General features: G+C 53.9%; 2 protein-coding genes and 1 long non-coding RNA gene across 5 annotated transcripts; 2 read left to right on the top strand and 1 right to left on the bottom strand.

Annotated features, from left to right (window-relative positions):
- Nucleotides 1-875: 875 nt before the first annotated feature.
- Nucleotides 876-6,497, top strand: LOC115382884 (SWI/SNF-related matrix-associated actin-dependent regulator of chromatin subfamily B member 1). The gene is made up of 9 exons (XM_030084841.1): nt 876-1,037; nt 2,519-2,630; nt 2,859-2,967; nt 3,431-3,568; nt 3,672-3,799; nt 3,962-4,128; nt 4,303-4,493; nt 4,614-4,745; nt 4,930-6,497. The coding sequence occupies exons 1-9, from the start codon at nt 945-947 to the stop codon at nt 4,967-4,969; spliced, it is 1,110 nt and encodes a 369-aa protein (XP_029940701.1). The 5' UTR covers nt 876-944; the 3' UTR covers nt 4,970-6,497.
- On the bottom strand, nt 2,624-7,806 carry LOC115382886 (uncharacterized). Its single transcript, XR_003930601.1, has 3 exons — nt 7,184-7,806; nt 6,816-6,879; nt 2,624-2,724 (listed from the first exon to the last, which is right to left on the bottom strand). It is a non-coding gene; the product is annotated as an uncharacterized LOC115382886 (long non-coding RNA).
- slc25a25b (solute carrier family 25 member 25b) lies at nt 7,372-19,720 on the top strand. Of its 3 annotated transcripts, XM_030084838.1 has the most exons (11): nt 7,372-8,238; nt 14,474-14,600; nt 14,720-14,807; nt 15,149-15,184; nt 16,000-16,111; nt 16,512-16,670; nt 16,758-16,910; nt 16,984-17,091; nt 17,182-17,349; nt 17,441-17,591; nt 17,729-19,720. In XM_030084838.1, exons 1-11 carry the CDS (start codon nt 7,912-7,914, stop codon nt 17,911-17,913), a joined length of 1,614 nt encoding a protein of 537 aa, XP_029940698.1. In that variant the 5' UTR covers nt 7,372-7,911; the 3' UTR covers nt 17,914-19,720. The 3 variants fall into 3 exon arrangements, with proteins under 3 accessions (XP_029940698.1, XP_029940699.1, XP_029940700.1); XM_030084839.1 differs by lacking the exon at nt 15,149-15,184 and having other exon boundaries at nt 7,373-8,238; XM_030084840.1 differs by lacking the exons at nt 7,372-8,238; nt 14,474-14,600; nt 14,720-14,807; nt 15,149-15,184; nt 16,000-16,111 and having other exon boundaries at nt 16,558-16,681.

Genomic DNA, 19,720 nt, shown 5'->3' with positions numbered 1-19,720 from the left:
AATGCTCCCAGTCACTCACCAACCCCCATGATTTGTATTTTACCAAGAAGATAGTGTAGTTTTCCAATTCTGACAGACAGTTGTTTTACAAAAAAACATCAGTACATTTAACAACATGCTGAAAGAATAAAATGACATCAGTCAAACAAAGACTTCCACATAAAAGTAAAGAAGTGGGTCTTCAGCTTTGTTTTCATCAGTGGAAGGTTCCTGTCTGATTTCAACAAAGAAGAAGTCCGTTCCCCTTTGGGACCCTCAGTGGTCCAGATCCCTGGGAGCGTGAAACACCAGTGGACATCCTGATCCCACTCCAACATATATGACGGGACAATTCAAGATGTGAGTATTGTCCCTGCAAATGAAAGGTGCTGTTTTGACTGATAAGACTAATTACAAATTACTTGATCAATTACAAAGACGTTACTATAAAGTTTAAAATTTAATAAAGCCATATCTTTTTCATTAGAGACAGCATATCAAATGTTGATATTAATGAAATTTAGCAATCAGAATACTGACTTTTAAGTTCTTGCGTTATTATTTTGTTATTAAATGCACGTTACTTGGATATCGTTGGAGAACTGTAGGGCCACCTCCAGCCTGTCGGGGCGGTAATGATCCATGAAGTCAATCTGTGGACCATAGAAGAATGTGTCTGAAGCTGCGTTTGCGGTTTTAGTAAAAATCGTAAAGCAGCCTGACTATTGCACAAACTTTTTAAATTAGCCGATATACACGGCGAAGATAGTGTGTGACTATTATGATTACTATTCGTGTTTTCAGGCGTTGAATTTTTATAGAAATACGTTTTTATACTTCTTGAAAAAGTTAGAAAAGCTCTGTCCTGTACAGAGGATTTTTGGATTTCCCACCGTTACAGGAAGCGGTGAACGCACCAGAAGAAGAGAAGGCTACTTCTTGGTTAGCACGATAGCATCTTTACAATGATGCAACTAGCTTTAAGTAAAACCTTTGGCCAGAAGCCTGTTAAATTTCAGCTAGAGCAGGATGGAGACTTTTACATGGTGGGCTCGGAGGTATGTAACTAATTCCTCGTTAACGCTCAGAGGCTCAGCTGTCCGCCCTGGTTGTCCATGCTCCTCCCGCTAACATGCTAACATGCTAACTAGCCACATCGATGCTCCGTGAACAAAGAAACACCTGAACCGGAGAACAGGTTAAAACGGCATAACAAGAGGCTCGGCTCAGCCGCGCAGCCCCGGGAATAACAGAAAACACCGGGTCACACACACCGAACCCATGTCTTTTCTGTCTGCAGTAAGTTGCTGCAGTTCAGTGAAACTTAAGTTCTCATTGAAATACGAGGGAAACTGTTGATGCTGGAGCATCACGTGCAGCAACACGTCCCTGAGCCTCCACCGCTGTAAACACTACATAACACTGATTAAACTCAGGGTGGGGCGAGGAGGGGAAAACTGTAGGACCCAAACCCTGATTATATGATGTTGGTGTCTTTCAGCATTAGGATTCCAACTTCAAAATAACAGTGAAATAAATCAGTTTAATCATCTGATAATCTCCTCCTGATTGAGTCAGCATGTTCATATGCATGCAGATGTTCTTCTCTCTCTGGCCATGTGCAGAAATAACTGCCTTTCTGGCACGATTCAGTTCATTGTGAATGTTCTAGTTGTGGAGTACTCCAGTCCTGTTAAGTGTCATGTCTGGAACATAAAGGAACCATTGAATCAAGGATCAATACTGGTTTACAGCACAAAGAACCGGCTCAAAACTGGATCATGATCACTCAGTGACAATAACCGAGGACATCTTTAACCAGAGCCTGAGACTAATGGTTCATTTACCTGGAGAAAACACTAAGAACAGAGACTGGACTGTCAGGTGACTTTACCATACAGTCCCACTGTTTTTACCTTGTTTCCTCTTTGGAGTTTCATGGTCATGTGGTAATAAGGAGTGGAACCACAAATAGTCATATCGCAATAATCAGAAATGTGAAATATTGTGTGGTGCTGTTGTCCTGATTCTGCTTTCAGCAGTTTCACATTATGGAAATGAGTCATGTCTGATTTAAAGAACGTTTTAATCACTCCATGAAGCACTTGTTGCACATCATCAACTCATTCAGTGATACAGTCCACTTCAGGGGTTGTGTATTAATTTTCCTGAAAAACGTCGAACATTGAAACTTAGAATATATGGACATTTTCCTAAAACACAGCTAGAGCTCTTTACATCAAAATGAGTTGTTGGTCTGTAACAGCTGCTGTCACTGCCACGCCCCCTGGCCCCGCCCCTCCCTGCATGCTATCCCCTCTCAGACAGACTCAACCAGGCAACGGGCAAAAACCCAGCAAGAGTTGAAGTTGTGGTGTGTGGTGCTGTTGGATGATGGGCTTGATCGATAAACTGTGCTTCAACATAATAATAACAGGAAGGAGCGCCTCCCTCAGGTTGTCTGTTGTTGTGGTTGACCTTGACGGTTGATGTTTCCCAGGAAGTGTGCTCTTCTCATTGCCTTTGTGTTCGTCCTCAGGTGGGAAACTACCTGCGGATGTTCCGAGGCTCCCTGTATAAGAGATACCCGTCTCTGTGGAGGAGGCTGGCCTCTGTGGAGGAGAGGAAGAAGATCGTAGCGTCGTCACATGGTGAGTGGACGCTGTCGGGCTGGCTTTGGCGCCAGGCGGGGGAGACGCTGAGGGAGAACCGCTCGCTGGTGTCCAGGAGAGTTTCAGATACCGCCTATGAATGGAGAGCAGTGAAAACTGAACATAGAAGTGTTGCAGATGTGTTACCTGTGAATATTCCTGATTATCTCAGTGAATCAGTTTTCAACGTGTGTGTGTGTGTGTGTGTGTGTGTGTGTCCGGGCGCAGCCACCAGTGTGACTCTGCTGAAGGCCTCAGAGTGTGAAGAGATCTTTGAGGGGAACGATGAGAAGTACAAGGCCGTGTCCATCAGTACCGAGCCCCCTGCCTACGTCAGGTAACCTCCTCACACACACACACACACACACACACACAGCTCGCCACCTCCTTCATCTGCTTCCTGTTCTGACCTGCACACACTGGGGAGATGAACCAGGAAACATTGTTATGAAGGACATTTATCTGATTTATGAAGGTCAAAGATTCTCAGCTGGAAGTAAAAATGGTTTTTTCTGTTTGTTTTTCATTCAGTTAAAAGTACAATAAATCTCCACAACTTTAATAAGGGAAAGCTTAGTACCATGAATGAAATATCTTTTTTTTTTCTTTTCAATAAATGCAAGCCAAGCTGAGCTCCAGTATCTACTGTTTACTGAGACTAATCACGATTAAATAATGCAGGACTGTCAAAAGATTAATCAGATTCAATTTAATGAGTGTGTGTGTGTGTGTGTGTGTGTGTGTGTGTGTGTGTGTGTGTGTGTGTGTGTGTGTGTGTGTGTGTGTGTGTGTGTTCACAGGGAGCAGAAGGCCAAGCGGAGCAGCCAGTGGGTTCCCACCCTCCCTAACAGCTCCCACCACCTGGACGCCGTGCCTTGCTCCACAACCATCAACCGCAGCCGCATGGGCCGGGACAAGAAGAGGACCTTCCCGCTGTGGTGGGTTCTCCCTGGCCGACCTTTGACCTCTCCAAGCCCAGACAACAGCAGCATTGATCACACGACTGACGAGCTGACCCACAGGTGTGTTTGTGTGTCTCAGCTTCGACGACCACGACCCCGCGGTGATCCACGAGAACGCGGCGCAGATGGAGGCGCTGGTTCCAATCCGTCTGGACATGGAGATCGACGGGCAGAAGCTGCGAGACGCCTTCACCTGGAACATGAACGGTAAACCTGAACGGAGTGGAGCTCCGGCGAGTCTGGACTGCTGCTGCTGGGTCCTCGCTCACTCTGCTCCCCCTCCCCCTCCCCCTCCCCCCTCGTCCTCGTCCTCGTCCTCCTCCTCCTCCTCCTCCTCCTCCTCCTCCTCCTCCTCCTCCTCCTCCTCAGAGAAGCTCATGACCCCGGAGATGTTTGCAGAGATCCTGTGTGACGACCTGGACCTGAACCCCCTGGCGTTCGTGCCGGCCATCGCCTCGGCCATCCGGCAGCAGATCGAGTCCTACCCCACCGACAGCATCCTGGAGGAGCAGGCGGACCAGAGAGTCATCATCAAGGTGAGGACCAGCGTCTCCCTGGTGTTCTGGATTAGGTGGTTCCCGTGTTAACTGGTGACTGACTTCCTTCAGCGTGGCTGCAGAGCTGCAGGTCTCACCTCGCCTGGACTCTGGAAGTGTGTGTGAACGGTGGAGTTTTGAGCGGGTTCCTCTCGGTGTGTGTGCGCTCCTCAGCTTAACATCCACGTGGGGAACATCTCGCTGGTGGACCAGTTCGAGTGGGACATGTCCGAGAGGGAGAACTCCCCGGAGTCCTTCGCCCTGAAGCTGTGCTCCGAGCTGGGCCTGGGAGGGGAGTTCGTCACCACCATCGCCTACAGCATCCGCGGTCAGCTCAGCTGGCACCAGAGGACCTACGCCTTCAGGTGACACACACACACACACACACACACACACACACACACACCAGGCCGATGGAGAGCCGTAGATCTGGCCTGCAGCCGGCAGGCTCTGCAGTGACGGAGCGTTTGCTGTCGCTCTGGCAGTGAGAACCCGCTGCCCACGGTGGAGATCGCCATCCGCAACACCGGCGACGCAGACCAGTGGTGCCCCCTGCTGGAGACCCTCACAGACGCCGAGATGGAGAAGAAGATCCGAGACCAGGACAGGAACACCCGGTGAGAAACCACACACACTGCTTGTACAAAGAAAGCAGGTGATCGTCGGTACAGTGCTGATGGAGCTGTGATTGATTAAATGAGCTAACACTTCAGCCAGATGTACACTGAGCTCCCGTCTCTCCTCCCCGCGCTCTGGTCAGGGTGTGTGTGCTCATCTGGAGTCTGATGTGTGTGTTTGCAGGCGAATGAGACGATTGGCCAACACCGCCCCCTCCTGGTAGAACGTGACACGACGCCTCTCTGTGACTGAACCCTTTCCCAAGCATCTGGGCAGACGTGGTCGACGCCACACACACACACACACACACACATACACACACTCACTCATCCATACATTCCTCTGCACACACACAGGACGTGCAGCATCATGTTACTCTGAATTCAGGTCTGTTCCTTCCACTTTCCTCTCAGTCCTGCTGCGCCGCCGGGCGGAGACGTGGATGTGAGTGTGAAGTATCTGAACGAACGGCTGAAGGTGCAGTGTTCGAGGCTCTGTCTGTGCTGGAGCCTGACAGGAAGCTGACAGTCGGAGGGAGGACGGGTCGTCCCTCCGCCTCAGAGCCATCCTGGCCAGGCTGCTGGAACCCGGGCCGTCGGTGCTGACGGCGATGTCTGACACTGCCGTGCTTCTGGATCAATGGGTCATGAATGTGAGCCGGCCTGCGTCGTAGTCACAGAGTAGAAAAACTAAATGTGCTTCACAAACGTCTGATGCTGAGACATCTATTCTGCTGCTGGCATGAAGAAGCGACACCCAAATTTAAACGGCAGCAATGAGCTGATCCAGGTTGTTCCAGGCTGCTTTTCTTCTCCGTACAAACATCTGCTGAGCTTCAGCTGGTGAGGAACAGGCAGCGCAGCCACAAACCAGGAAGTTTGATGCGTAGACATTCAGCACACTGTCGATGAACCAGTTTCACTGCAGACCCCTGTTTAGTGGCTCCCAGCAGCTTTCTTTTCAGGTTTTGCATTTTAAAATGAAAATTGTGACTCTTGAGTACAAAAACGATTCAGTGGTTCGCCAAATGAAGTTTGTAGTTTGTAAAAAAAACACCGACCGTGCTTCATTTAGAAGCTCTGCTGTCTTCTGTTTGACAGTGTTCTGAAACCAGCCTTAAATGAAGGTGGCAGACCCCTGTTCTCCGCTCAGGCCTTCTCTCCAGCAGCATAGTGGATATCTGATGGCTGTCGGTCCGTTTAACAACCACAAGCAGTGCAGTCTGCTGTGCTGACCGCCACGCAGGCACAAGGCTTCACCTCTTTTGGTTTCTGTTTCCACTCTGATGTAGGAGAATGTAGTGAAAATGTAAAGCTTTGAGACTGTTTGTCCCTCGGTGATGTTCCAGCAGCTCAGACCAGGTTGACCACACACACACACACACACACACACACACACACCCACCCCTTCCTGTGGAGTGTGAGCTGGTTGCACCTGGGCTCCTGAGCTCGCCTGCATGCTGAAGCTAGAGTAGTTGAAGCTGTAGCCCCGTGCATGAGGGGACAGGACATTCCCGCTGTTACGTCTGTTCGCACCGTGCCTCACACGTCCTCGGTCGGTCCAGAGCGACTCAGAAGAGCTGACCACAGCCGCCGGTGTCTTCAGAGTCAGGACCCTGGACGCAGACCGGAGGACCACCGTGCTCACTAATGTACTGTTGCTTCTCGTTGTCTTATTTTGTACATTTGCTTGACCTTTATAGTGGACTTGTTTTTATATATATATAAAAAAAACCAATAAAGGAAACGTGTTGGAAACATGTTTGTCTTTTGTTTGATCTGCAGTGTCTGCATGTTGTCATTCTTAGTTTATTTATTTATTGCCCTTTTGGTTCACTTTCTAAGCGGTTGTGCAGCAGCTGGAGGGGTGTTTCCCAGCGTGCTGCTGCAGTCTACTGGGTTTGAAGCACTGCCATTGATTCCAGTGACGTGCGTAAAATTCAGCCTCTTTGTCCCTGCATTTTGGGGACGTCCCACACACGGACAGGGTTTAAGAAAAACACTTCCAACATACTGTCACTAATAAGGACAAATACCAGCCCTCGCTCGGGGCGTCAGGCAGCTTCATACCTGACTGCTGTGCCTCAGCATGCACTGGTGAAGGGAAATGAGAGAGATGATGAGCTGTGAAGAGCTGGAATAAGCCAGAAAGTAAAGGAATTTAGTCCAAGTCTTTATTGTCATGTGAATTGTTGGCAGCTTGCATAAAGCCCTGTACACACACACACACACACACACACACACACACACACACACACACACACACACACGTATTACAAGGAATTATGAAAAGTGCTTAAAAGAAGTATTTAGAGCCATTATAGCTTTCATAATTGATTAGTTACTTATAGGAAGGGCATGCAGTAGTGCTTTACTCCATAAAAGAACTCTTTCAAATTCGAAGTATATTCTGAGCAGGAAAATAAAGCTGTTTTTACCTCATCTCTTGTCATTTAAAGCGGCAAGCTGTGTGTTTGAACGGTTTCAGGCAGGTGGCGCTGTCAGTGCGGGTCCTGCAGCTGCGGGTCCTGCCGCTGCGGTCCCCGGGTCTGCAGACGCGCCCTTCTCCACACGTCACTCACGAGGGAGATGACGTCGCCTTTTGATGTGTATTCTCGCGAGACCGGCGAGACGCGAGACTTCCGCCGGCACGGCTCCTGCCGCTCAACACCTTTATCTCCTCAACGGGGAACTTTCTGTCGCTGTACCGGCCGAACGGAGCCCGGACCCCCGCCGCGGCGGAGCACAGACCCGGCGTGTGTCTGAGAGCGCGGGCGGAGCCCCGCGGAGGCCGAGAGAGGAGCCCGGAGGACGTTTTAACGGCGGTGAGCGCTGACAGCTCGGGCTTCCCACCCGGCGCCGCGTCGCGTCGCGTCTCGGTCGTGGCCACAGTGTGTGTGTGTGTGTGTGTGTGTGTGTGTGTGAGATTGTGTGTGTGAGACTGTGACTGTGTGTGTGTGTGTGTGTTGATAACGGAGCGGCGGGCAGCACCGGGATCTCCGGGAGATCACCCGCTCGAGCCGGAGCCCGAGGCGCCGCAGCCGTTTGTTTTTGAGCCGGACACGTGACGTGGTAGACCGGCCGCTGGTGCGCGAGCGGCGGCCCGAGCGGATCCCTCCACCCGGACCTCCACCCGGACCCCGCTCAGGCCCCCACCCGGACCCCCATGATGCACCAGCAGGGCTCGGTCCTGGGCCCCCTGCTCGGAGACGTGTTCTGCCAGTGCCGGGCGGCGGAGAGCCATCCCGGGGTCGACCCGGGCGGCGGCGGCGGGGGCGACCCCTCCTCGCCCCCCCTGTCTGCGCAGGGCAGCCGGGGTCCCGCGCGGTCCCCGCCTCACCCCTGTGAGCTGTGCGGGGGGTCGGAGCAGGAGCACCGGCTCAAGGTGCTGTTCCAGGTCCTGGACGTGAACGGAGACGGAGGCATCTGCGTGAACGACCTGACCATCGGTCTGAAGAAGCTGGGAGTGCACCGCACCGAGCACGAGCTCAGGGTGAGAGCACGGATCGTTTAATTCAGCATGCACAATATCTTTTACTTTGTTTTTCTATCTTTATTTCCATCTCACTTCATTCTATTTGTCTCTTTCTAACTTGAACGAATCCTGCAGGATTAATAATCGAGTATCTATCAGTGATTAATGGATCGATCGTTGTCTTTCACTTTCACCTTCTACACCTCCGCTGTTTCTCTTTCTTTTTAAGTAGTGAACTATTCCAGCTTCACCCAGAATCCACCTCACCCCAGCTGCTCTGCACGGATCCAGACCTCTGACATGTTGCAGCTTTCCAGTCTGTACAGGAAGGAATGTTCTGATCACACTTCTTGATGTGATGTTTCAGATTTGAGTATCAGCTGTTCAATACCTTCCTGCTCATATGTTGGTGTTTTTAGTTCAGAATGAGTTAATTCCAAATTGTATTTATTCTCTTTGTGTTTACTTGGTAAACAGGAGGATTAAATTCTCATTAGTGTTGGGGTTGAAGCATTCTGATTGGTCAGAAGGCGGATGTGACGTATTATGTATACAGGAAGTGAACAAACCCCAGTGCTGGTGAAAGTTCTTTTTCTTTCCCCATTAGCTTGGATGCTACAGTTTTAAAAAGCCCTGAGACATCATGCTCCCGTCCATTTCTTCTGAGGCTCCCGCTCAACCAGTCGTCTGCACACCAGTCGGTCTCTTGCTGCAGGCCGCCATCTTGGAGCATTGCGTCATGGCGGGGATGGTGGAGCAGGTTCACTGTTGGCTTCAGAATGAGAAGAAGTGGCCACTTTATTCAGAGCCAAGTTTATTGAGGTGTTGTATGCAGAATTAGCTTTCATTCAGAATCAAAAGTCCCATGTAAACACATCCAAAAGAGAATATAAATAGTACATTTCATTTTTAAAATTCTATGAAAAATTCTATTAGTCTGAACTGAGTTCTATTTTCTGGCCACAAGCGGTGATCAGGCGATGTGGACTGTTAGCCACTGGATGCTGATGCTGCTTATGGGATGGCAGTGGTTGCTGTTTGTCCTTTCTGGCCGTCCAAAGCGAGCTCTGGTCCTCTGTCTGTCTGGACCGCGCTGGACGGATTCCTTCACTGTTTAACAGAGCCGGACGATCACCCAGCCTCCGGCGGCGCCCGCTGCTCCGGACTGAATGATTAACCTGCAGCTGGTTAAAAGGCTGCTGACAGCAGGGGGGTCGGTTCAGACAGCAGGGGTCGGTTCAGACAGCAGGGGGTCGGTTCAGACAGCAGGGGTCGGTTCAGACAGCAGGGGGTCGGTTCAGACAGCAGGGGGTCGGTTCAGACAGCAGGGGGTCGGTTCAGACAGCAGGGGTCGGTTCAGACAGCAGGGGGTCGGTTCAGACAGCAGGGGGTCGGTTCAGACAGCAGGGGGTCGGTTCAGACCGCAGGGGTCGGTTCAGACAGCAGGGGGTCGGTTCAGGGGGTCGGTTCAGACAGCAGGGGGTCGGTTCAGACAGCAGGGGGTCGGTTCAGACAGCGGGGGGTCGGTTCAGACAGCAGGGGGTCGGTTCAGACAGCAGGGGGTCGGTTCAGACCGCAGGGGTCGGTTCAGACAGCAGGGGGTCGGTTCAGACAGCAGGGGTCGGTTCAGACAGCAGGGGGTCGGTTCAGACAGCAGGGGGTCGGTTCAGACAGCAGGGGGTCGGTTCAGACAGCAGGGGGTCGGTTCAGACAGCAGGGGTCGGTTCAGACAGCAGGGGGTCGGTTCAGACCGCAGGGGTCGGTTCAGACAGCAGGGGGTCGGTTCAGACAGCAGGGGGTCGGTTCAGACAGCAGGGGGTCGGTTCAGGGGGTCGGTTCAGACAGCAGGGGGTCGGTTCAGACAGCAGGGGGTCGGTTCAGACAGCAGGGGTCGGTTCAGACAGCAGGGGGTCGGTTCAGACAGCAGGGGGTCGGTTCAGACAGCAGGGGCCGGTTCAGACCGCAGGGGCCGGTTCAGACAGCAGGGGGTCGGTTCAGACAGCAGGGGTCGGTTCAGACAGCAGGGGGTCGGTTCAGACAGCAGGGGGTCGGTTCAGACAGCAGGGGGTCGGTTCAGACAGCAGGGGCCGGTTCAGGGGGTCGGTTCAGACAGCAGGGGTCGGTTCAGACAGCAGGGGGTCGGTTCAGACCGCAGGGGTCGGTTCAGGGGGTCGGTTCAGACAGCAGGGGGTCGGTTCAGACAGCAGGGGGTCGGTTCAGACCGCAGGGGTCGGTTCAGGGGGTCGGTTCAGACAGCAGGGGGTCGGTTCAGACAGCAGGGGGTCGGTTCAGACAGCAGGGGGTCGGTTCAGACAGCAGGGGGTCGGTTCAGACAGCAGGGGGTCGGTTCAGACCGCAGGGGGTCGGTTCAGACCGCAGGGGGTCGGTTCAGACCGCAGGGGTCGGTTCAGACAGCAGGGGCCGGTTCAGGGGGTCGGTTCAGACAGCAGGGGGTCGGTTCAGACAGCAGGGGGTCGGTTCAGACAGCAGGGGCCGGTTCAGGGGGTCGGTTCAGACCGCAGGGGTCGGTTCAGACAGCAGGGGTCGGTTCAGACAGCAGGGGGTCGGTTCAGACAGCAGGGGGTCGGTTCAGACAGCAGGGGGTCGGTTCAGACAGCAGGGGGTCGGTTCAGACAGCAGGGGCCGGTTCAGGGGGTCGGTTCAGACAGCAGGGGGTCGGTTCAGACAGCAGGGGGTCGGTTCAGGGGGTCGGTTCAGGGGGTCGGTTCAGACAGCAGGGGGTCGGTTCAGACAGCAGGGGGTCGGTTCAGACAGCAGGGGGTCGGTTCAGGGGGTCGGTTCAGACAGCAGGGGTCGGTTCAGACAGCAGGGGGTCGGTTCAGGGGGTCGGTTCAGACAGCAGGGGTCGGTTCAGACAGCAGGGGTCGGTTCAGACAGCAGGGGGGGGCCGGTTCAGACAGCGGGGGGCCGGTTCAGACAGCGGGGGGCCGGTTCAGACCACTCACTGTCATCACCAGGACAGCTGGACGTCTTCACCTCTCACCTCTGACCTTCCACACCCTGTTTTGAGCCAAAGCAGCGTTTATGACTGAGGCCGCCGATGACTCAGTTCAGTAGCCAATCACAATCCAGGATCATTTTCCACGAATACACTGATATCAATAATGTTGATGTTTTAGTGCATTTCTTTGTTTTCCTCTGACTAAAGAGCAGTTCTCTTTCTCTTGCCGCCAAACAGAACTGAAGCTTTGTTTTTAGTTTGTACATTTCAGCAGCAGAGCAGTTTAACGCTCAGTTTGCTGCTTTTGGTCGTCCTCTCTGGACTTCCTGTCCTGTAGCCAGATCAGTCTGTCAGTCAGAGCTTCCTTATTTCGTCAGTCCTCACCCTTATATTTCAAATTCTGTTATTTTAAACGTGTGTATGTTGTGTTGATACATAAATAAAGAGAACGTTAGAAAGACTTCCCTAACAGCTTAGACAGTTTCTCATTCTTCACAAGATTAATGTTTAAAGTAATTTAGTTAATCCTGGGTAAGTTTAGTAAATACATTTATAACTACCTAATTTATTACCATGTATTTTAGCTCAGGATGTTCAGTTATTTGATTATCAAAGAACTACGCTGTGGCCACGTTTCTTCTGCTGACAGAGAGAAACCCCGGATCAATAACGTCAGCAGATCAGCTGTTCAATACCGTCAGTGTTGGAGCGTACTAATGCTCCTTTCCATCTGCTTCAAACGGCGCCGTCGGCGCTGGACGCAGATCTGTAATCTTGGAGCAGATTTCCACACAGCTCCTATCTTTAGTGCTCAGCTCGTTTCTGTGTCTAAGTTTAGTTCAGTGCTGAGTGCTGCTCAGAGGCACTAAGGGCAGACTGCAGCTGAGCGCTGTCAGGGTGAGGGCGGAGTCAGCTGAGTCAGTCAGACCAGGTGAAGTTAAAGAGCAGGCTGGACCGGCCGCGTTAAGCTCACCGATGGATTTAACCTCCGGTCCAAATGATGACGGCTGTCTGAGTCCCGCTGGAGCTGAGGGGACGCAGCAGAGGACGCAGCAGGCTGCAGGAGGACACCTTCCACTGCTGAGGCTGCTGGAGCTGATAAGAGACCTTCAGACACGCGTTCAGTGGCCTGTTGTTCAGCTCAGAGCTTTGTAGAAGTTATTTTGGCGACTGCAGGAGTTTAGCGTGGGAGTGACTCTGGACAGCCTTCTGTTGAGCCTGACGCTCAGAAATCCTCCAAGTCCAGGAAGTATCGAGGTGGACCTACATGAATCACCAGGGTCTATCCAGGGTTCCCCACTGATCCGCCGCTGGACCTGAAACAGATTGTTCAGTTCAGCTTCATTCACTCAGCTCCAAACGCAACTCAGTCATTTGTAGACACAGAGAAAACCCAAACAGTTCCACACGAGCAAGAGGAGGAAGAGGCCTGCAGAACCAGGCTCAGAGGAGACTTTCTGGTACAGGGGAGGGATCCTCCGGTAGGGGGGGGGATCCGTTGTTCCCCTCGCTGCAGAGGGATCGGGGGAGGAGGCTTCACACCCCCTGCTACTTCCACTCTGATTAGTTCTGTGAACTGGATGGTTTCACTATTAGGTTTCAGGTTCAGGACAGAATCAGAGTTTATTGGACTTGGCGTTGGAGTGGGACCGCTCCTGAACACGTCTCTGCGTTTGGTGTCTCCGCGGAGCGTCTGTGAGTCTCTGCTGGTTCGGAGACACGTTGTGGGTCAGTGATTGGTCGTTTGGAGTCTGTTTGGCTCGTGAGGCTGCAGCCGGGACTGGAGGGCGTGACGGAGCTTTGTCCCACAGAGGGAGCTGGACGTGTGCAGGGAATTAAAAAGCTCCAGGTTTAAGTTGGGGTTGTTTGAGGTGGCTGATGCTGACTGGAGCGACGGCGGGAGGCGGAGGCGTCGCTCAGCAGATTTTCTGCCCAGTGGGAGGAGAGCTGCAGCTGAGGGGAAACCCTGCTCTCCAGCCGGCCCTCCGCCTCCTGCCGCTGACGCTGTGATCTCCGTCCTGCTATCCCGGCTCCGATTGGCCGACGGGCTGCTTGTGAGGGACCCGCCTGTACGGGCTGCAGTGATTGGCCGGGCCGGGCTGCAGTGAGGATGCAGGTTTCTGTGCTGCGTTTCACTGGCTGCTGATGCTGAAGCCGGCAAGGCGGCGAATCCTGCGTGTCTGCCCCCGCCGCCGCCGCCGGGCGACCAGCTCCAGCGGGAGGAGAGTGACGGCCGCAGAAGAAGAGGGAAGCGTGCCGGAGGAAGCTGGAGTGTTTCGGGTTTCATGAGGCTGTGTGTGAAGCTGAAAACCTTCCAGCCACTGATCCTGTGGAGGAGGAGGCGAACTCCGCTCTGCTGTCCTCAGCCGACCTTTCCACCCCGCTTCCGGTGAACCCCTCCCCCGAGCCGGGTCCGGCCACGCCACGCCGCGGCGGGCAGGGCCGGCTGGAGGATGCTGCAGGACATGCTGACTTTTCTCTGCCACAGAGTGTTTGGCACAGCGCAGGGCGAGCCGGCCGAGAGCCAGGCCACGGGGGAGGGGCCAGGCCAGGCCACGGGGGAGGGGCCAGGCCAGGCCACGGGGGAGGGGCCAGGCCAGGCCACAGGGGAGGGGCCAGGCCAGGCCACGGGGGAGGAACCAAGCCAGGGTCACACCGACGAGTGTACCCCCAAGAAAGACACGGTCTTAATCATGGTGGCTCCGACTCCTGAGCTGCAGCAGGTAGGGCGGCCGGTGGCGAGGGGGGTCTCTGAGCTCCGTGTGAATCAGGGTCAGAGCGGAGGTTTCCCAAAGCCCTGACTCTGGACGGACATGAGAAGAGCTGCTGTCTCTGTCCTGCTGTCAGCGGTGGGAGGAAGCTGCTCCTCTCGGTTATTGAGGCCCGGAACCCTGAGTCCATGTGGACCGCCTCCAGCGGGCCCGGCGGGCGGCGTTTGGCCCGGAGTGCCGCCGATTGTCGGCGATTAGTGACGGCCAGTGATGTGAGACGGCTGTAAAGTGGTCCGGGCTGCAGGCCGAGTCAGAGAGCAGATGGTCTCCGGCCGCTGCTCGCCGGGCCGTGCGGCGCTCCGTCACTGCAGCTTCATGGCCTGCAGAGAGCGCCGCTGTCAAACATCCGTCCTGCTTCTCCCCCGAGCAGCTTCACTGTTCTGACACACTGTTCTGTTTCTGCTGGTAGAGTGTGTGTGTGACACACACCAGGGAGGCTTCGGTTCAGTAAATCTACTGAGCATTCCTGTGGGTGTGTGTGTGTGACCGGTTTGGCTGAAACTCTGCTGTTTCCTGACAGAAAATCGTGAAGGCCGGAGACAAAGACCAGGACGGACAGCTGGACTTCGAGGAGTTCGTCCACTACCTGAGAGACCACGAGAAGAAGCTGCGGCTGGTCTTCAAGAGTCTGGACAAGAAGAACGACGGTGAGGCCCGAGCTGGAGCCGGCCAGCGAACGCTGCAGTGTGTGTGTGTGTGTGTGTGTGTGTGAGAGACGAGCTCCCGTACTGAAGCAATAATCCGGTCTCTCTCTCCCGCGGCGCAGGCTGGATCGACTCGCAGGAGATCATGCAGTCGCTGCGAGACCTCGGGGTCAACATCTCCGAAGAGCAGGCCGAGAAGATCCTGAAGAGGTGAGGCGGGACGCGCCGAGCCTCTCTGAGCTGCTGCTGCTCCGGCTCGGCCCAGGAGGGTGTGAAGAGTGTCACTCAGCCAGCGGACATCCAGCAGGAAGCGGAGCACGACGCTGCAGACGTCGTGTCGCTGTAGAAACTTTAACGTTGATCTATGAAACCTGAACAGACGCTGCATGGAATTATCTATGACTGTATTGAGATCTTCAGATGAATCCAGTGATTCTGAGGCCGACGTGTTTTAACCTGAATCACTGTGAGCCGGTTTCAGTGTGTGTGTTTCCTGTGTGTCTAACCCTCTGTCTGTCTGTCTGTCTGTCTTCCTCTGTGGCTGGGCTCAGAATAAGGAGGGGTCATATCTGGGCTCCTATCTTGTAGTAAGTAGTTTTTCTGGTCTGCTTGCTCGGCCGGCTCTGCACTGATCTCCCGCTGTGTGTCTGCTTCACGGCGTGAAGCCAAACCATGTTTCTGCAGACGGGAGACGGATTGTGGCGTTGATCAGTCTAAAGCATCCTGCCGCCACAGGAAGGACGTGGAGGCGCTGAATGTCGGATTTCTTGTGTACTGTAGTTTTTCCCTTTTGGCAGTGTTTCGGGAAACACTTCTCGCCTGTTTTATCAGTTTTAATCGGCAGCGTTGTCTGAATCCTGCTGGTGTTTGAGTGCTTGGTTTGTTTGGTTTGATTTCCTGCAGGTTGGCTGTCTTTAAGTTCTGAACCGCTTCCAGTCCTGCATGAGCCAGCGCCCTCTAGTGGCCGTATGGGCGATTCTTTTCAGAAAACACACTCAGTGGTGCGTCTGCCTTCGGGCTCCTAATGGCCACGTTTACATGACAGCATGGAAACGATTATTCTGAATGTAGCTTCATTCAGAATTACGTGCTTGATTCTGATTTTAAAGCTGAATTACATAATCCCTCCACCATGCAAACCGTTATAGAGATTTATAGTAAAAAAAAAAGGAGAATAAATGTGATTTCCGTATAGAGGACTTTGAATCAGAGGGAAACGCCGTCATGTGGGCGTGGCCGTGGCGCCGCTCCCGACAGGCCTCCCTCCACATGTCCTCATCACCCGGTGTGTCTGCAGCAGTGGGGTTAGGGACATGTGAGTTCAGGGTTGAGGGTTCGGCGCCGCCCCCTGGAGGCTGCAGGCGGGTTCAGCCGTGTGACTCTGCTCCTCCTCTGCCACCAGCATGGACAAGAACGGCACCATGACCATCGACTGGAACGAGTGGCGGGACTACCACCTGCTGCACCCGGCAGGCAACATCCCCGAGATCATCCTGTACTGGAAGCACTCCACGGTACACACACACACACACACACACACACACACACACTCCCAGCCCAGCTCTGTTTGTTGTGCCGACAGGTTGGACGACAGGTACTTTAACATGCCAGTGGATGTCAGACGTTCAGACGTGACGGGGTTCATTTTAGGACTGTCAGAACAATGTTGTTTTGTCCCGACTGTCGGCCAGTCTCGTCCCTCCACTGCGCTCCAGAACAGGCTGCTAATGAGCTGCACCTGGCCACGCCCACTCGATTCCGGTATCATTCGTGAAGAGAAAAAATGGCACCCAGTTGTAGTTTTAGAGGGCGGAGCTAATCTGCCTGTGGGCGGGTCGGGGGGCGTGTCCACCAGCAGAGGGAGGGAAAGTCCCCGGTCGGCCTGTGAACCCGGGTCACTCTGGTCCTCCTCAGATCTTCGACGTGGGAGAGAGTCTGATGGTCCCTGATGAGTTCACGGCGGAGGAGAGGAACACCGGCATGCTGTGGCGACACCTGGTGGCGGGCGGCGGGGCCGGCGCCGTGTCCCGGACCTGCACCGCGCCGCTGGACAGGCTCAAAGTGCTCATGCAGGTAAAACCCGGGTAAGTTTTTGTTCCCTGTGTCAGCCGGGAGGAGGGAGGTTTTCTCAGAGGGACTTCCTGTCCGTCCCGCTCCCAGGTTCACGCCTCCAAGAGCAACAGCATGCGCATCGCCGGAGGCTTCGGCCAGATGATCCGGGAGGGCGGCGTGAGGTCTCTGTGGCGAGGGAACGGCATCAACGTCATCAAGATCGCCCCCGAGTCCGCCATCAAGTTCATGGCGTACGAGCAGGTGAGCCCCGACGCCGTCTCCCGGCGTGTGCCGCGCGCCGGCGGGCGGAGCAGTGACGCCTGTCCTCCGACAGATCAAACGGTTCATCGGGAGCAACCAGGAGACGCTGGGCATCGCCGAGAGGTTCGTGGCCGGCTCGCTGGCCGGCGCCATCGCTCAGAGCAGCATCTACCCCATGGAGGTGAGACACACTGCAGCTTTCCAGTCAGGAAGACGCCAGCGTCGGGCTGAGGTGTGCCGAAGTCACGTCCCTCCCTCCCCGTCCTCGCAGGTCCTGAAGACCCGGCTGGCCCTGAGGAGGACTGGTCAGTACTCGGGCATCGTGGACTGTGCCAAGCGGATCCTCCGCAAGGAGGGAGTGGCTACGTTCTACAAGGGCTACGTGCCCAACATGCTGGGAATCATTCCGTACGCCGGCATCGACCTGGCCGTGTACGAGGTGAGGATCTGTCCCAGGATCCGCTCAGATCCTGTCTGATCGTTGTTTCACCGTCCTCACCTGTCCCCCCCCCCCTCCCGTCCCCTGTCAGACTCTGAAGAACTCGTGGCTGCAGCGCTTTGCCACGGACAGCGCCGACCCCGGAGTCTTCGTCCTGTTAGCCTGTGGGACGACGTCCAGCACGTGTGGCCAGCTGGCCAGTTACCCCCTGGCTCTGATCAGGACCAGGATGCAGGCACAAGGTGAGCCTCTCTGGACCAGGCTGTTGTTAATTATGATGGGAACGTCCATTTGTGTGAATATTATCATGAGACAAACTAAGTGGAGATGTTGTCCGTCTGTGCGTCCGTCCGTCCACGCTGTCTGTCGTCCCCCTCAGCCACTCTGGAAGGCGGCCCTCAGATGAGCATGACGGGCCTGTTCAGACACATCGTCCGGACCGAGGGGCCCGCCGGACTCTACCGGGGTCTGGCCCCCAACTTCATGAAGGTCATCCCGTCTGTCAGCATCAGCTACGTGGTCTACGAGTACCTCAAGATCGCTCTGGGGGTCCAGTCCAAGTGAGGCCGGAGGCAGAACCGCGGAACCACCGGGCCGGAGAACCTCTGGGTGTGCTTGGTTTTTTGTTCTTTTCCTTTGATAACTGACAAAAAGGAAGTTTCTTCAGTCCTCGGCTTGGACAGACGGTAGAGGACGGTGGAGGACATTAGAGGACGGTGGAGGACGGCCCGCCTGCTGCTCCTCTGGACGGACGGAGTCCTGCGTTTACATGACACTGGGTCAGCGGCCAGACGCTCCGCCTCAAAGGGCTTCGCTACAGCAGAGCGCCTCCTTACCTGAAGACCCGCCCGCTCCGGATCACCCAGTCCCCCCCAGTCCCCCCCAGTCCCCCCCTCCCTGCCCCCGCGTTGGCATCGGACCGGACCTCCGTCGTCGTGGTGACGGAGGTCGAGTGATTGGAGGTTTGGGTGAACGTGATGCTTTGTGTTCGTACATTCCTCTTTAGAAACCCGGACGGTAAACTGCAACCACACACGGAATGAAGCTGGAAAAACAGAGAATTTATATTTGAGCCAAGAGTTTAATAAGTTAACACGTTATTGAAGTAGCTTTGAAAACATCCTGTGAAAACTGAACTGCATCCCCTTTTTTTTTTTTGAATAACAGATTTATTTAGTGGCTTTCGTGCAGTTGGCTCATTAAATCAGGAACGTGTAATGACAGTGTTTTATTCAGACTTTGCAGCACTCCTTTGTTGAAAATGTTTTAGTTTTTTTTACATTATGGAGAAGTTGTGAGTTCCCGGCTGTGGAACGTTAGAGACGCCAGCAGAAGAGAGAAACCGTCACGTTGAGTTCAGGTAAAGACAGAAACTATCAGAACCCTAATGAAGCATCAGATTTAATGTGAATGTGTCGGAGCCGGTGCTGACCCTGGCAGATCAATGCTGACCCCCATAGACCGACGCCGACCCCCCGCTGACCCCTGGTCGAACCAGCGCACATTCCCATGAGTGCCTTGCGTGCCGAGCCTGATGTAGAAACTGCGCCTGAACTCTGAGGCGGGTTTGATAGACTGAATGCACTTTAAGGTACTCTGCTTTAATCATTTTTATTTATTTATGGCTGTATTTATTTATCTCTACCACAGTATAAGTATTGCCAGGTCTTGTTTGCTTCGGTCGTGCTGATTGTCTTCAGTCATGTGAGTCTCTGAGAACCTGAACAGTCTTAGAAGGTGGGTAAACTCAGTCAGATGACGTTTCGTTCAGGCTCTACCTCCCAGCTGTCCGCTCGGCTCCTGGATGAACAGCGTCGCTTCCTGTTGTGCATCAATATTGTACAAAAACACTAAACTCCTTGTTTTAAGCCTTGTTCTGCCGACGAGCCGTTGGCTCTGTTAGCTCCGCAGATCCACTCCAAAAACCAACCTCCAGCTGTTCTTCTGCTCTCGTCCTCCTGCTGTCATTTCTGTTGGGATCATTCAGAACCTCTGATCAGACTCTCGGTTTCCAGCCTGATGCACGGCGAGCATTAGCCCTGGAAGTACCAGGCACTTCCTCCTAAAAAATGGAAAGATGTGATGTGATGAGATTCAACTGTAATTTAGGGTAAAACTTAAAAATAAAACACTTGAAATTGCAAAATGAAGTTGAGTGCTTTGTGTTTTCAGTGACGCACTCGTCCGTTTAACCGTTTCCAGTCAGTCGCACAGGAAGTGAAGGTGCTGGTGTATCTGGATGCACGGCGGTTTGGTTTACACGGTGTCCTGAGTGTGTCTGCAGAGCGTTATATTTTCTTCCGTGACGGTTGCTGTAGGCAGACGCTCGGCCTGGACGAATGGAACTGGAGTTTATGTTCAATAAAGGACT

The sequence above is a fragment of the Salarias fasciatus genome (assembly GCF_902148845.1).
Source record: "Salarias fasciatus chromosome 7 unlocalized genomic scaffold, fSalaFa1.1 super_scaffold_4, whole genome shotgun sequence".
Taxonomy (NCBI): domain Eukaryota; kingdom Metazoa; phylum Chordata; class Actinopteri; order Blenniiformes; family Blenniidae; genus Salarias; species Salarias fasciatus.
Note: the sequence above shows the minus strand (reverse complement) of the source record. Positions and strands in the feature narration are given on the sequence as shown.

Excerpts from the sequence above, each read along its gene's own strand:
- LOC115382884 (XM_030084841.1), top strand. The coding sequence starts at position 945 with ATGATGCAACTAGCTTTAAGTAAAACCTTTGGCCAGAAGCCTGTTAAA. Across the intron at positions 1,038-2,518 it reads TTTACATGGTGGGCTCGGAG|GTGGGAAACTACCTGCGGAT; the intron begins GTATGTAACTAA and ends GTTCGTCCTCAG. Across the intron at positions 2,631-2,858 it reads GATCGTAGCGTCGTCACATG|CCACCAGTGTGACTCTGCTG; the intron begins GTGAGTGGACGC and ends GTCCGGGCGCAG.
- slc25a25b (XM_030084838.1), top strand. The coding sequence starts at position 7,912 with ATGATGCACCAGCAGGGCTCGGTCCTGGGCCCCCTGCTCGGAGACGTG. Across the intron at positions 16,911-16,983 it reads AGTTCATGGCGTACGAGCAG|ATCAAACGGTTCATCGGGAG; the intron begins GTGAGCCCCGAC and ends GTCCTCCGACAG. Across the intron at positions 17,092-17,181 it reads GCAGCATCTACCCCATGGAG|GTCCTGAAGACCCGGCTGGC; the intron begins GTGAGACACACT and ends CCGTCCTCGCAG.